Source organism: Staurois parvus, unplaced genomic scaffold (genome assembly GCF_062004578.1).
Source record: "Staurois parvus isolate SC_StPar_1 unplaced genomic scaffold, SC_StPar_1.0 ptg000251l, whole genome shotgun sequence".
Classification (NCBI taxonomy): Eukaryota; Metazoa; Chordata; class Amphibia; order Anura; family Ranidae; genus Staurois; species Staurois parvus.
In genome coordinates, this window is record NW_028318047.1 from 12,981 (window position 1) to 29,965 (window position 16,985).

Consider the following 16,985-nt stretch of genomic DNA (forward strand, 5'->3'; position numbering starts at 1 on the left):
TTCACAGGTGCCAGAAGTTGGTCTGCTCCATGCAACACAGATGCGAAGCAGTTCTCAGAAACAGTGCTTATACAACTAAATATTGGTTCAGTGATTCACAAGAAAGCTAAATCTTTAAGCATTTTTCAGTTTATATAGTAAAGTTTGTAAATAAAAATGCAGACTTCTATTCTTTGAACAGCCCAATATTCCTTTTCCTTCACTTTCTGTAAAGTAATAACCAATTTGAAACATTTTTCTTCATGTTTTGATTTGGAATAGAATGTGTAGTGTTCCCAATGTATTTGTGTGTATGGAAATAAGAGCTTTACTCACTCTTTTATACACACTATTATTTTTAACGCAACTGTTTATCTTAATAAGTACCTGGGTTGCTGTCAGAGCTCGAGGAATCACTGTCACTGGATGAGCTGGAGTCACTGCTGGATTCAGATGATGAGTCTGAAGGCGATTCTGAGGACGATGAAGAATCAGATGATTCAACGTTCTGCTTTTTGGTCATTATCATTTTTGGTGCATTTTTCAAATGTTCACGCAGTTCATCCCTGTTTTAAAAGAAAGCAATGTCCTACTAAGTATAAAAGATTACAGGGTAAAAATTTGTAACTGTAAAGGCTGTAAAAGGGATCTTACGTCAATCCTCCAAGACCAATGGAAGTGAAAAAGTTAATAGCAAAGCGAGTGTTTTTTGGGTTGTCCATGGGCAGCAATCCGCTGAAGAATGGTTGAAGAGTCCTGAAAAGATGGGGTAAACATCAATTGTGCAATTTTAGAAGAACACTTTGTGCTGACCAAAAACAACCACTCAAACTATTATATACAAAGCTGAAGTTAGGAAGAAGATGATATGCAGGGTGGTTGTAAATAAAGAACTTGCCTTTTTTCCCCCCACACAGTTTTGAAAATGACAGGATATTTTAGATTTGCAATATTAAGCCCCACCTACTGTATCACTTAAAGTGGAATTAAAAAATAAAAAAAATGCTCATACATAGCATTTTTATGAATGGTGAGACACTATTAGTGTCTTCTGTCATACATGCTTCTCTTTGTCAGCATTAATTTACACTGAGCTGCACATGCTTATCTCAGCACACAATTATGGCACCACTCTGGACCATGATGTGACTACCGCCACACGCATGCAAGAGAGTAACATCATCATAACAGTCTGAACCCAGAAGAAGACAGGGAGAAGATGGAAGCGCTTGTGACCAGAGGGACCGCCGGCAGCGTATTACTGGAGTGGATCGTTTGACAGGTAAGCCTGTCATTATGTGCTACTATCCTGTGCATAACAACACATTATAGCTAACAGCTCCTGGGGCCCACTTAAAAAAGGTTACAGTGTTTCAATTGGCTTAAGTCAACATGACCTTGCTTAAAATATTTCTAAGGTTACAGCAGGTACCGTGTAGTACCTGCAAGTACTGTATATGTGTCTATGCCCCTGTTGGGAAGGTCCACCTAGCCCTCTAGACAACTGTTACTGTAAAATAACGTAATGAGAAATCCAAGATCTACTGTTATCACCGGAACACTGTTTCCACAATGGAACGGTAGATTGGTAGAGACAGCCTACATCCATATATGGAGATAAACCTCAAAGCTTTTATGTAAGTGCCATTTTCCCAGTTACAATATGACTATTGACATTAGAGCTTGGATAAAAGGCTATGAAAAGAAAGAAAAAATAGAATATAATGCATTTTGAATAGCACTGCCAGATGCAACACAGTACTGTGCAATGCTGAAGAGTTTGTCAGACTGATTAAGCAGCTCTTTTCTCTCATTATGAGTTCAACTGTATCAGAGGTTACAGGAAGTTTCAGATTTTAAATACTTGTGTTATCAGTTGTTGAACTCTTAAGCACAGAGGACCAAATGGTGGAAAATAAAAAAGAATCCTGAATAATTCTAATAATTATGTCCCTGGAAAAATATGGAATTCACTTTTAAAGCATCTCAGTTAGTGGTAACTCAAAAGGTACTTTCCATCAAGACAACTTAGAACCATGATACTCACATATCCTTAAGTCTGGCATTTAGTTTGGGGAGTCCCATATATTCACACAGCTCCTGGAAAAATATTTTCACAAATATACGACTAGAAGATGTTGTTGTTTCTTCACTAAGATTTATGCATTCAAGGACCTAAAATATAGAAACAATTCTTATGCTCACCATTGAAACAAAATCACAGAGACACACACAAGCAATGTATGGTGTTACTGTAGACCTTCACTCTGCATTCTTAAATTCTTTAATAAGTCAGCCCAAATCGCTAGGTGGTTTAGGGCCTGTATCAGTGGCTTTTCTTTGCTTCAAAACGGGTTTAGCATTCCCCAAGTCTATGTGAATGCAAAACCCACTTGAGCCAGGACAAATGCACCAATCACATAATTCTGAATGATCATAGAAGCATTTCAAACTTGGCACAGGCCCAGATTTTCAATCTAATCTGTCTAACTATTCTTTCTCTCTCATCCATTCATTCATCTAATCTATCTACCCCTAGATGTAAAATGCTTAATCACTTTTTGAAATATAAATGGAAAAATTATAATATAAATGGAAAACTATTCAGCAAAGAACATTTTCAACTGAGTGTAGGTGCATTTCACACAATTAAAAAAGGACTAATGGGACCTACCCATTTATAATGCCAGCTTGGCAAAAAAAAAAAAAAAAAAAAAAAAAAAAAGATACTTACACTCCATGGAATAGAGTCAGTATACAAAAGGTGGGCAAACATCTTGGCAACATTTCTTAATTTGTTTGTTTCCAGCCGGTGGATGGTGTCATACTGCTCTTTGAAAATGACTTCAAAAGACTCCATGTATTCTTTCTTCAACAAACAGAAACGCTACAGGAAAAATTCATGCAGGCATTACATAGTAAACAAATACCAAGGAAAGGCTTAATAATTGGTAATATACAAAGGAAGAGATTTACGAAGAGTTGCATAGGGCCTGCCCATGCAAAATCTAAACACATAATTTATTGCATTAACAGCATGAAAAAAAAAAACATTGTGCAACTCTCCTCTGCTGTTCAGTACCAATTTAGACTTCTTTATGTAAGTGTATTTGACAAACTGTTTAATAAAAACAAAAAATGATCATCCTATTGGATTATCTCAAAGGATTTGTCTAGATACCTTGATAAAGTTTACTGAAACACCAAATCAGCTAGAAAGGACTTTAGTCAGTGTTAAGTTTGATCTGGACTAAAATTTAGAAATATTTATTTTTTGGGATAAATTATAATTTATCCTCTGCAGTTATGATGTTTTTTGCCATGCTCAGTAAGGGCTTTTCCACATGGGTGGCAGTGTCTACTGCCCTCTGAATCTGTGGGGGATCTCTTTTCAGAGGGTGATATAGAGTAGGGGCTTGCAGATAATAGCAACAAGAAGCAAGCATCAGCAGAAATCCGTGGGCTAAGAGTTTATGGAAAAAGTGCCAACATACTATGTGGAGCTGAGCATACCATACAGTTCCAAAACGAATATGTAGAGCTAACCACATTAGATTACAGGAGAAACTCGAATAATTAGAATATTGTGCAAAAGTTCATTTATTTCAGTAATGCAACTTAAAAGGTGAAATTAATATACGAGATAGACTCATTGCATGCAAAGCAAGATAGTTCAAGCTGTGATTTGTCATAATTGTGATGATTATGGCTTACAGCTCATGAAAACCCCAAATCCACAATCTCAGAAAATTAGAATATTTACATGCAATCAATAAAACAAAGATTGTAGACAGAACAATATCAGACCTCTGAAAAGTATAAGCATGCATATGTACTCAGTACTTGGTTTGGGCCCCTTTTGCAGCAATTACTGCCTCAATGCGGCACGGCATGGAAGCTATCAGCCTGTGGCACTGCTGAGGTGATATGGAAGAGCAGGATGCTTCAATAGCGGCCTTCAGCTCTTCTGCATTGTTCAGTCTCATGTCTCTCATCTTTCTCTTGGCACTGCCAAATAGATTCTCTATGGGGTTCAGGTCAGGCGAGTTTGCTGGCCAATCAAGCACAGTAATCCCATGGTCATTGAACCAGGTTTTGGTGCTTTTGGCAGTGTGGGTAGGTGCCAAGTCCTGCTGGAAAAGGAAGTCAACATCCCCATAAAGCTCGTCTGTGGAAGGAAGCATGAAGTGCTCCAAAATCTCCTGGTAGATGGCTGCGTTGACCCTGGACTTAATGACGCACAGTGGACCAACACCAGCAGATGACATGGCTCCCCAAATCAATTCACACTGGACTTCAAGCATCTTGCAGTGTGTGCCTCTCCATTCTTCCTCCATACTCTGGGTCCTTGGTTTCCAAATGAGATGCAAAAGTTGCTCTCATCAGAAAAGAGGACTTTGGACCACTGAGCAACAGACCAGGTCTGTTTTTCTTTAGCCCAGGTAAGACGCTTCTGACGTTGTTTGTTGTTCAGGAGCGGCTTGACAAGAGGAATACGACATTTGAAGCCCATGTCCAGGATCCGTCTGTGTATGGTGGCTCTTGATGCACTGACTCCAGCCTCAGTCCACTCCTTGTGAAAGTCCCCAACACTTTTGAATGGCCTTTTCCTGACAATCCTCTCCAGGCTGCTGTCATCCCTGCTGCTTGTGCACCTTTTTCTTCCACACTTTTCCCTTCCACATAACTTTCTATTAATGTGCTTTGATATAGCACTTTGGGAACCTCCAACTTCTTTTGCAATTACCTTTTGAGGCTTTCCCTCCTTATGGAGGGTGTCAGTGATGGTTTTCTGCACAACTGTCAGGTCAGCAGTCTTTCCCATGATTGTGAACCAGACTGAGAGACCATTTAAAGGCTCAGGAACCCTTTGCAGGTGTTATGGCTTAATTAGCTGATTAGAGTGGGACACTTTGAGCCGAGAATATTGCACCTTTTCACAATATTCAAATTTTCTGAGGATTTGAGGTTTTCATGAGCTGTAAGCCATAATCATCACCATTATGAAAAATCACGGCTTGAACTATCTTGCTTTGCATGTAATGAGTCTATCTCATATATTAGCTTCACCTTTTAAGTTGCATTACTGAAATAAATGAACTTTTGCACGATATTCTAATTTTTCGAGTTTCACCTGTATAAGCTCCGCAAGGGTAGGAACTAATGTTCTTGCCACAGCCATACAAGCATATATAAAAAAAAAAAAACAACAACTTAAGCGTCAGAATGGTTAGCAGTACTTAAACCAGAATATTCTTGAGTTAGAGGGGAAAGCAGAGACAAACACCTAGTGCACATACAAACTCTATACAGACACTGTCCCTGGGGAACCCAGAACCTCAACACTGCAAAGCAAAAATTTTAAACAATAAACTACCAGGTTGTGGTAAAAAAACAAAACAAAAAAAAAAAAAACATGTAAAATGAATTTCAACTCATGTTTAGATGCTCCAGTCTTGAGTCTAAGGCGTTGTAAGTTATAAAATAAAATGCCTGAACAATTAACTTACCCCAGCAAGCAAGCCAAAGAACTTCTCGTACGTTCTCTGCTGAGCACAGCAATCCAGTATCATATTGCAAAGTTCTTTCTGTTTAAAAATAAAAATTTAAATATTCAGTAAGCAGATTTTCCTTCCACAGCTGCAGCACAATAGACTGTAAGTTAAATGTGCAGAGAGGCATTTCCCATTTGTTTTACTTCTTAAGTAACCGTAATGAATACAATAAAATATGATTGCGCTAGGGCTTTGGGTAAAATAGCAATATATATTGATGACAATGCATTATCAAGCTCTTTAATATTATACATGACATTGTATCTGGAGCACATTCAGCACTAATAAATGTGTTTAACACAGCAAATGTTCTTAAAGGGGCAAGGAACCTAGACAGCAAAGTGACAAAAAAATGCTTCAAATTACATTAACAGAAACATTTTGAAAAATATTTTAGGAGCTTTTTGCAACAGAAATATTTGTGATTAGAGTGCTGAAGAGATACTTCACTATCCCCATCTGAATTCGAGTACCATTGGCAGACAGAGACAAATTCTATTTATTCTTTAACCCAGTCTAAAATGGCTGGGAATTCCATGCCTAACAATTTGCAGACGTGAACGCCCTTCTACATATTTGTAATTATTATACAGGATTTATATAGTGTCAGCAGTTTGTGCAGTGCTTTACAGTATAAAAGGGAGCCAATACAACAACGATACAAGAGGGTTAGGAGGGCCCTGCTCCTTGGAGCTTACAATCTATTTGCGACTATTTACAAACCGTTCAAGCAAAGAAGCTTCTGTTTTACAGAAACCAACTTTATTGGCAGCTGTTTAGATCTGTAAATACAATGTAATTTATAACAATTTTGTTTCACTTTCCCAAATTTGGCAGGCTGATAAAAAAAAAAATTGTTTTATCAGTACTTTAAAGTGTTACTAAACCCAGGACACTGCATTCACTATATCTGGTCTCCCACAGTACACAGAACATGGAAATGCAATTATTTTAGTAAATATACATTTCTAAATACCTTTTCTCATCAGCAGTATATAGCAGTCTTGTGACTTCTATCAGTATCCAGCCAAACACTGGTTAAAGTTTGTAGGAGGAATTTTAATTTTGCTCTTGGAAAATGCAGAACCCCTGACCTCTGTCTGGGCAGTGCTGATTGGCCCTCTGCTGATCACATGCACTCTTCCAAGAAAAAAGAACCTCTCTAGTAATACAAATCAGACTGACCATGTGCAGAGTGAATCCACACAATATGTCTTATCAGGTGATAAGAGGGGGACACTGGAAGAAGGGGAGGATCACAGAAGTCAGGATCAAACAGCTTCTCACACAATGCAGAAGATTAACCGCTGAGATTCCACAGTGAGTAGAGCAAGCATGCTTTGTTCCATATACAAACTGATTTTACTATTGTGGCTTTAGTAACACTAAGTTTTTAAACTGATGCTTTACAATTTTACTTTATGTATAATATTTTTATTTTACACACAAACATTTAAAAGCTCAAAGCCTATCTCCGGGTTTCATTTCACTTCAGTTTGTTCTTGCCAAACAGGCCCAAGCAAACTATCTCCATTAACCAATAGCCGCCCGGCCAATGGCCGTTTGGCGGCTGGCAAAATCCTTCAGCGTTCCGGGTGGACTCCAAATGGCGTCCTCCCGGGCATGCGCATTTTGCACGCCTACAGAGCCGCGCGATCGGTCACCGGCCGCGTACCTCGGACACGGCCGATGACGGATCTGAGTACGGGCCCCGTTGCCGGTACCATGTGACCTGCTGTGACCAATCACAGCAGGTCACATGACAGTTGTATACAATGGATGGCTTCATTCATGCCATCCATTGTATACTAGTGTGCCTAGCTGTGAATGGTCACAGCGATCACATGCACAAGCTGGGCCAATCACAGCCCAGCTGTGTCATGTGATTAGCTATGGCCAAGTCACAGCTAAGCACAAAAAAAAAAAAAACCCCTAAATGAATCGATTTCATTCAGGTAAATACTTGCTTATAGCAAAGTAATTCTTTGCTATAAGCAAATTGTGTAAAAAATATAAAATAAATAAATACTGATCACTTCCCCAAAGTAGTACAATGTTACTATGGTAACATTGTACTACTTTGGTCAAAGTGAAATATGAAAAAAAAAAATCTTAAAAAAAAGAAAGAAATGTAATAAAAAATGTAAAAAAAAAAAAATTTTAATTTTTTTTTTTTCATACTGTCACCAGTCAGTGTCCCTCATCACCGCCATGCCAGTTATATGATGGCGCTGTACTGCACTGGTGACAGTATGTAAAAAAGAAATTGTGAAAATAATTTTCATTTTTTATTTTCCGAAAAATTATGAAAAAAAAATACAACTTGTAAAAACTCGCCATGCCTCTTATGAAGCACATCAGACTGTCTACTTTGCAAAAAGGGGTCATTTGGGGGATATCTGTACTGTTCTGACATTCCTGGACCTCAAGAAATTAGATTGGCCGTCAGTACTTCAGGACTGATCAATTTTCAGATCTATACCATAGTTTGATAAAAATAACCCAAATTAGGATGTATTTTTTAGTTTGTAAGCAAGTTATAGAGTTCACAAAGACATGTATGAAGAACAATTATATATTTGCAAACTTTTATAACAAAGAAAAACGTGTTTTTTTTTCCAAAATTTTCTGTGTTTTTTTGTTAATTTAGCAAAAAATAAAAACCCCAGTGGTGATTACACACCACCAAAAGAAAGCTCTAGTTGTGTGAAGAAAATGATAATATTTTAGTATGGGTACAGTGTTGTATGACCGCGCAATTGTCATTCAAAATGTGAGTGCTGAGACCTGAAAAATGGCCTGGGAGGGAAGGGGGTAAAAGTGCCCGGTATGGAAATGGTTAATAAGGCATGCAAGCTGTTGTTGGCACTGTCTAAACTGCATGCAGCATCAGGTACTTACAGTGCTGTGCTCTGGCAGTGGAACAGGAACTTCCAAGCCTGTTTCTGGAACCAAATAGAGAAGAACTGAGCACTGCTCAGCCATTCAAGGGAAGCTTTGCATTTTATTAATGAAATCAAGGCTGATTGGCTGAGGTGTAGGGGCATTATGAAGCCTTGCATTCATGCATTAAAAAAAAAAAAAAAACTTGGCTGAACAGCGCTCGGACGACCTTGATTTTGTTCCAAGCCAGGGTTGCCAACCATCAGTAAATTTACAGACAGTTTATAAAATATAGTGATTTTTACAACTGTCTGTAAATATCAGGAGATAATAATCTGTCATGCTGTGTTGACATTTGTAAGTGTAAACCAGTCAGATTGCTTGTTATGGGTACTGTCATTGTTTCCATATTGTATTTATACTGTCTAAATATTGTATAAAAAATGGTTTTTAATGTAATTTTTCAGACAGCCAGTAAAAAAAAAAAGTGCTGTGTTAGTAAAAGAAATGCTGCTGGAGGTTGGCAACACTATTGCAGGCACCTCCTCTATCGTCATGCTAGAATAATTTTGAAGGCAGAACTCCAAGCTACACATTTGTCTTGGTAGAGCTCTGCAAGACAGGGGGCAGTAAATGGATTTCAATCCATTCGTGGACATTATTATTAAGAACCATCCTGGTTTCCCTTTCCTATTCCAAAACAGATAATATGCTCCCTCTCTGCTTCCGTCAGTGGCGTCTAAACGAGGGTGACGTCATGGCCACAATAAGGGTAAGGCCTGATGTAGTACGTGGGTAATGCTTTTAAGGGTACACTCTGCTTTGGAAAACAATCCTGAAGCGGTTTTACATTTTCAGACAACTTGTGATCCTCAGTTTACAAACAAATGTTAAATATATATTTTTAAATATTTATAAACAAGTAAAGTTCCCAATATAATATATCGCTTGTTATAAAAGTGCCCTTTTAGCACTGTTAGATAGCAATATTTAGTGTCTCAGGCAGTCGTTGGAGCGTGTTTGGGTATAGTTTGATTTAGCAAATGGTTAGGAAAACTCCTTGCAAGTGAATTCCAAAACCACCTGCAATCTTAAAGTGTCATTAAACCTACACCATTAAAAACTATTAATAAATGCTATATTACATGATGTTCATACCCACTCATTTACAATAGGACTCATTTTCTGTATTCTGTCAAAAAACCTGATTGATCCTGCTGTTCTCTATTTCCCCCTCCTGTCCATGTCCCCACTGCAGTTAGGAATGTTTGCAGCGTAGTGTTGGAAGCTAGTGCACGTGCTCAGTTTTCAGAGACTTTCTATGCTGAGAATTTCCTCCCCATCACATCTGAGCCACCCATGTGACTATAGAGTCACACATGTGGGCATATACACATGGCAAATGACAGCCCACTCCCTCCCTCCTCCTTCATGGCCACTAACCAACTAAACACAATGGAGGTGGGATATTACATCTTGATTGATGGAAGTTTAACATTCCTGTTATTCTAAGACACAGGCTGGAGGAGTGACACAGCCTGTGACTGGCAGAAATGCACCCGCCCCATGTTATTCCCAAAAAATAATAAAGATTTGATTTCAAATATATTTTTATGACCATTTTAAAACAGTTTATTGATATTAAGAATTTATTTTTTCTCTGTATTCCAAAGGCTGTTTTTTTTTTAAACATGTGACTAGAAGCTCATCCTGCTTATGTTTACCTGCACACAGGCTGGGAAAGAGTTGGGTCATATGACAGCTGTATCGATTAGGTAAAAAGGTACTTAGATTTATTTTTTTTTAAATAACATAATTAGAGAACCATCAATCCCATAGAGAAAGAGAAGGGTCAATGTAAATTAAACAGTGTGACAGTGTGTGTTTAGTATCACCTTAAGTGAAGAGTAAAGGATCAGTACAGCACATGCACTGCTGTCAGTGCTGGGCAAGTACCACAGCATGTCCTAGCACTCATTCACAATGGGATCATTTCCATGCAAACACTCTTCGGAATCATCTGCCCATCTACGGTCAGTCTACTGAGTAACAGAAACCCGTTCAGAAATGTCAGGTTCATACTACTTCCAGAACACCTTTTGTAACTGCTAGTCAACTAATGGCTGTCAGACTGACCCTTTAGGCTCAATTCTTTGATACATCAACACCACAGAAGTATACAGAAAGTGAAAGGGTCTACATTCATGTATTCCTTATCACCGGCTCAAAATGTTGAAACCATGAGTTCAGCATAATAGCTGGACAACTAGCATTTTCAAGAGAGGTCCACCTTTATATACTTTAACACAGCATTCCTTTAACAGATGAGGTAGGAGCTCTGCTAACAATAGGTTTATATCAAGTATAAAACATTAGGAAGAACGCAAGCTTCGTATTCATATTACAAACATCTACCAGTTGTTTCTTTTTTCCACCTTGTGCATGAACTTACAGAGAGGTGACTACTCTATTGCTTGATCTAAATGACACAGGCTGGTTAGGGCAACAACTGTTAATGGCTAGGTGATACCTTTAGATTACATGAGAATTCTCAACAAATGTAATAACATGCAGACATAAAAACATCAGTGAGCAAACAGTGTGTCAGTAATGGATAACACATGAATTAGATTGAGGATTTATATTTTAACGTCATGCCTTTGCAGGACCTAATCATTAGCTTCCTCAAGATAAAGCAAATACACAACATGGTAACCACAAAAAAAAAGGATAAGCAGACAGAGTGAAACATTGCGAGAAATAATGACAATCTGGGCAGCTAAATAATCACATTATATTGTGCCAGATGGCCCACTGATTTCGGCATCTGTACACTACCACACTGTGCCCTAATTTCCAGCAGACGGATCACGATTTTGGTATTAGTAAACTTTCATACATTTTGGTGCAATAAATGTTATAGTAGCCAATTAATACTTCACTATCCTAAATGGTTTGGCAGCTTGTATTCAGAAGTACCAAAAACCTTATCACTGCAATTTAGAGTTCTAAGAATAATCTAAATATAACTGACAAGCTGTAAAAGCATGGACCATGGAGAATTCATCTTACCCAGCTGGTGATCTAAACGGTATAGACTGCAAAAGATATACTGTATCTTAACTAACTGAAGAAAGATGGGAAATAGACTAAATCCAGCTGGTGAAGCGTACGGACTATAAAGACCTTTGCTCACCATATGGTCTGCTATGAGCTTAAAGTATATGTAAACCTGATCACTAAAATCTCAAATAATCTTTAACATGATTAAGTAGTTTCAAATATAATTTTCAATATTTTTAAATATGCAGATTTTTCTGAAAGAATATCTGTTGATCCTGCCATTAGAGGATAAGTTCACCCTTAGTAACATATTACACACATATTCAGGATGTAACATATTACTAAAGCACCTGCTGGTAACCCGACCCCGCATTGTGACAGCGGGCAGGGGATCTTATCCCCGCACCCGCTGTCACCCTTCAAATACAGTTACAGATGTTAATACATGTAAGTTACTGTCCTTTAAATTGCCTTAATATAAAAAAAAATGCATGGGCACCTCTTTCTGTCATTATGTTTATAAAATTCTATAACACTTGAAAGATGAAAAACAAAAACATATTAAACTTAATTTAGTAAGATAGTTATGTCATGGCCTAAATCACTTTGGAAGCAATTACAACAATCAAATTCTACTTCTGCAGAATTATTTTACAAGTTAAACACAGCCTGCAGGGTATTATTATAAAAAGCCAATGAATTGTGTCTTGTGCAGTACAATAAAACATGGTTTGATGGTAATGAAGTCTGCAGCAGCAAAATAAATTAATTCTCAACCTAAATGTGCAAAAATCCCTTATCCCTTGCGGTTTTTAGCAATTAAGTATTTTAACATTTTAATTAAATATGCCAAATTTTGCAGGAAATTGGAGACATTTGAAAGTTTACACATCTTCATGACACGCTGAATTTAGATTGTAAAATCTACAGGATTGAACACTCAATGCATCTTCAGTTCTATTGTGGTTTCATAGTGAGTGTCAGTTCACCCACAACAGAATGTTTTGAAAGATGTTGAAAATTTAAAGGAAAACTGTACCTTTGGGGCCGTTTCATACCAAAAATGTGCATTTCCAGCACCACAGTTGAATATGCTGCCCTTGTCAGATCTTGTGGTGCCAATAAATTGTTAATGGCACACCAAATGCATCTCACAAATGCAGCATGTTCACGTTACCAAATCACACACTACTGCAGTAGTGTTTGCATTACTTTTTCAGCGTTCCAGTGCATTTTGCAGCTGCTTCAAATTAATGGGCTGCTAAACTGGACTGCACAGGAACGCACACGTTTTGGTTATGAACTGACCCTTGGTTGAGCTGTTATCTAATTATTCCACCTAGGTGTAACTCACTAAGTTAATTACCTTCCTTTCCGGTTCTAGCAATGTTCATTGCATAAACCTGTCTGGCACAACAGCAATTTTGCTGCATTTCACAAATGCAGAATGTTCGTGTCACCAATTCACACGGTACGGCAGTAGTGTTTGCATTACTTTTTCAGCGTTCCAGTGCATTTTGCGACTCCTTCAAATTAATGGGCTGCTAAACCGGACTGCACACGTTTTGGTTATGAACTGACCCTTGGTAGAGCGGTTATCTAATTGTTCCCCCTAAGTGCAACTCACCAAGTTAATTACATTCCTTTCCTGTTCTAACAATGTTCATTGCATGAACCTGTCTGGCACAACAGCAATTTTACCAAAAAGAGCTTGGATACTCCTCTTATTGTGTACTGTGGACACATTCATTCATTTGGGTGTGTCATGCTCCTATCAGCTTCCAAAGGTCCAGCTCTTACTTGGAAAAGAATATGACCCTTTCATGCATGTGCTGTAAGATGGGACAGGGAGGGGACGATTTTAGTCAAAAGGCTGTATGGCGCTGGGCAGGACCAAATAATGAATATATCTGAAACAGTGAGGACGGTAAATATTTAACAGAGTGGGTTGCACTCAGGGGCTTGAAGCATTCATTAAACAACTTCAGTTACAGTTGTCATTAAAACTACATAATGGTTGTTTTTATATCTTGAACATTCTGATGGCGAGATATCTGCACTCGGGGCAAAGAAACCTCATCCTAAGCAGTATATAGTTACCTCTGGGTATGTAGGAGCATGCGACAGCACAGGACCAAATCATGGCTGTCACATGGCCCTTTGTGGCCTATGACTCCAGTGACAGTAGTTTACACAGCCCATTGCTGTCACCGCCAGTGAATACACAAAGAGGTGTGGAAACTGAAGGAACGCAAGTATATATATCTGCAGAGGACAGCACTAAAGTGAATCTGTTGCTTTGCCATTCACTTGAACTACAATTTTAAAATATTGTGCTTTTTTACTGGTTTTAGTTAGCTGCATTTTTGTAAGGTTTTAAAAGGTTAGTCTACACAAAATTAATGCGTCACTTTTTGGTGAAACTGGAGAGAAAAACCACCTAATTTTCTTATATTTCTAGGGGACACTGGTACTGCACAACTGTTATGGCCATTTTAAGGAAATCCCACTCTCCCTGTTGGATTTTTGTATTTATTTTAATTTCTATACAGCTGAGTGTGTAATATAAAGTGTTAGGACATGAAAAGTAGGATGAGATCACCCAAACATCAAGGAACAGAGTTGTGAATTATGACAAGGATATCTCACTGCTGGAGTATCCAAGACAACTGAAATTAAAATATCACTTTTGGGTAGATTGAATGAAAATTGAATGAAAGGGATGTCCGAATGAAGCCCTGTCCCTGACTGCGCGAGTCTGAGTGTCTAGAACAAACCAGGACTAACTGCGGAGCCCCGGTGGGTGGGGAGTGTGAGGCTGTCACAGTGTGGGCTGGAGGCCGGATGGTCCCGGCGGTGGCTGTCGGGAGTGGAGGACCTCCCTGGAGTCGGAGCAGCCGGAGGATCTGTGGGCAGCGGCTGTGGGGAGTCCAGAGATCCCGGCGCTCTGGGAGAAGGAAGAGGCAGCCTGGCAACCAGGCGAAAGAGGACCTTTCATACTGCATGGGAGTCGTAAAGGTCCGGGAGAGCAGGGAGGCTCTACAGACGATGAATAGTCTGAGTACAGGAAGGATACCCCCCCGGGAGGAGACACCAAACATAAGAGATCTAGCAACCCCCTGGATCTCCAGTAATGCACAGAGTCCCCCCACAGGTGTATTCGGAAGTCGGACGTGGAGGTCATGACGGGTACCATGAAGTGAACAGAGACTGATCGGTTTTGAATGGTCGGCACAGAGGGTGATGATGAGTCGCCGTCAGTAATGGCAGGACTCTCAATCTGTTGTTATATCTAGATTGTAAGCTCGAAAGAGCAGGGCCCTCGATCCCCTCATGTTTTGCATTGTATTGTTGTTGTTCTGTCACATGTTCTGTCCCCCTTTGTAATGTACAGTGCTGAGCGAACTATTGGCGCTTTATAAATACTGTATAATAATATAATCTGATGCTTCTGCTTAGGTGATAAATCAAATTTAAATGCATCTGAGTTTGTAGGGGCAACAGAGGACTATCCCCGGGGGGCTCGCCTAGATTGACGGTGGAACTGTTTTACCCTCTCTGACACCCAAGTTAATAGAAAAGTTAATAGAAGTGACAGTAAAAGGACTTTCCCTGGGGGGGCGATTGTATAATAGAGGACTGGTGTGGAGACAAACAGGTGATTATTAAGCTGACAGTCTCGGGAAGCCTGAGATAACAAGAAGAATAACAAGTGAGCTGAACCAGGAATGAAGGGCAAACAAGCTAAAGGAGGGGGCTTAAAAATCCCCCAACCGAATGTGAAGGCTACAACAATTAAAAATGATATGCCCCTGCAAGAGAAGAGTTTAGAGAATTGAATTCAGGAAAAAAAAGTTGGAGTCAAAGTTTGATGAAGACCATTCCAGATTGTCAGCTGGGTCCTGGGAAGGGAACCTGATTAACGAATCGATAAGCATGGAAAAGTGGCATGGAACAGAGCGCCATGGAACAGCAAGGAGCCATGTTACAAATACCAACAAAAATTGACATGGCGGAAATGTTCTCAAAAAGTGTCTGAAAAAAAAGAGTTTGGAGTACTACGCAATGACCTGGCACATACTAAAGCGACTGGAAGAGGTAGAAGAGAGAATGGAAGTACATATATAACTGATTCATAAATTGGAGACGCAGGTGGAGGAGATCCAGTTCTTAAGTTGTACATATCTGTGTCCCTGGTGTGGGAAAATGGATACGATAGAGAAGGAACATTACAAATGAGCTTGATCAGGTTCATGGCTTATGTGAAATAATTAAATTCCCCGACAAAAAGACATAAGATTCTTTGGGAAATATACCAACACTCCATAGATGTAGTGTTTCTACAAAGACACACATAACCTACGATACAAAATGTTAAGTCATACTCGAAAGTACTATCCAACATGGTATTACCGGTATGCTGATTCCCCAGTTAAAAGGCCTAAAGGAGTAGTAATTGGGTTTTCAAAAAAATGTTAGCTTCACCATGGAGAGGAGAGTGGAGGACCCAGAGAGCCGGTTTCTATTCCTGAACGGAAGACTACAAGTAATGGAATATACACTAGTTAATATTTACTGGCCAAATAAAAACCCAGTACCATTCTTGGAGCGTATGTTAAGTAAAATCACTGAATATAAAAGGGGTAATCTAGCTGTGCTTGAATCTGTATTTGGATACATCTTCTGGTACGAAGAGAGAAGGTGGCAGGAAATTAAAATGACTGAAGAGGTTATTACACCAAGGCCAACTGACCGATACTTGGAGAGTAAAACATCCAAGAGAAAGAGATTACACCTTCTCTCCAGTACACGGAAGGTACTCAAAATTGGATTATATATTGATCGAGCATAGACAACTGGAGTAGTTGGTTAGTTCCAAAATAATTCCAATATAAAGTTGGAGTGGAGCAGGGCAAAACAAACACTTGGAAATTAAATGAGATGCTCATACAAGATCCTGAAACAGTGGAAAAGATAAGGCAGGAAATTGAACAATTTTTGAATTTAATGAGACCAAACAGGTGTCGGCAGCCACAGTGTGGGAGGCTCATAAGGCATATATTACGGGAACATTGATAGAGATAGGGGCAAAAAAAAAAAAAAAAAAAGGAGGAACGGGGGGGGAAAAATAAAGAGGGTGACGGAGGAGCTGTATAAGTTAGAACAATTACATAAAAAGGCAATATATACCAGAAGGTAATCCTTAAAAGAGAAGAATGAAAAGGTCTTATGGAACAGGAGGTGAGGAGGATATTTAACAGGGTATCAAAAGAAAGAAATCAGTGGGAGAATAGACCTGGAAAATATTTAATGAGGCGGTTAAAGGAAAACAAACCTAAAAAATTTTACAGATAAAATCCAAACCGATAAAGGAGAATTAGTATATTCCACCACTGCTAACAGGTTCCAAGGATACTATAGCAGGCTTTAAAATGTGAGTCCTAGAAATAAAAAAGAAATGGAGAATAATAAGAAGAGAAAAAAGGCAGAAATACTTAAAGGAGT

General features: G+C 38.9%; 1 protein-coding gene across 1 annotated transcript in view; it reads right to left on the reverse strand.

Annotated features, from left to right (window-relative positions):
* Positions 1–366: 366 nt before the first annotated feature.
* The window catches only part of CWC22 (CWC22 spliceosome associated protein), a gene marked incomplete at its 3' end in the record, with an annotated part of 98,519 nt that continues 81,900 nt past the window's right edge, over positions 367–16,985 (reverse strand). Inside the window, exons 14-18 of the mRNA XM_089680899.1 lie at positions 5,490–5,567; positions 2,714–2,866; positions 2,027–2,154; positions 634–735; positions 367–545 (exon numbers count right to left, since the gene is read on the reverse strand). Of these exons, the coding sequence (XP_089537025.1) occupies positions 367–545; positions 634–735; positions 2,027–2,154; positions 2,714–2,866; positions 5,490–5,567 (640 nt within the window). The remainder of the gene's footprint in view (positions 546–633; positions 736–2,026; positions 2,155–2,713; positions 2,867–5,489; positions 5,568–16,985) is intronic.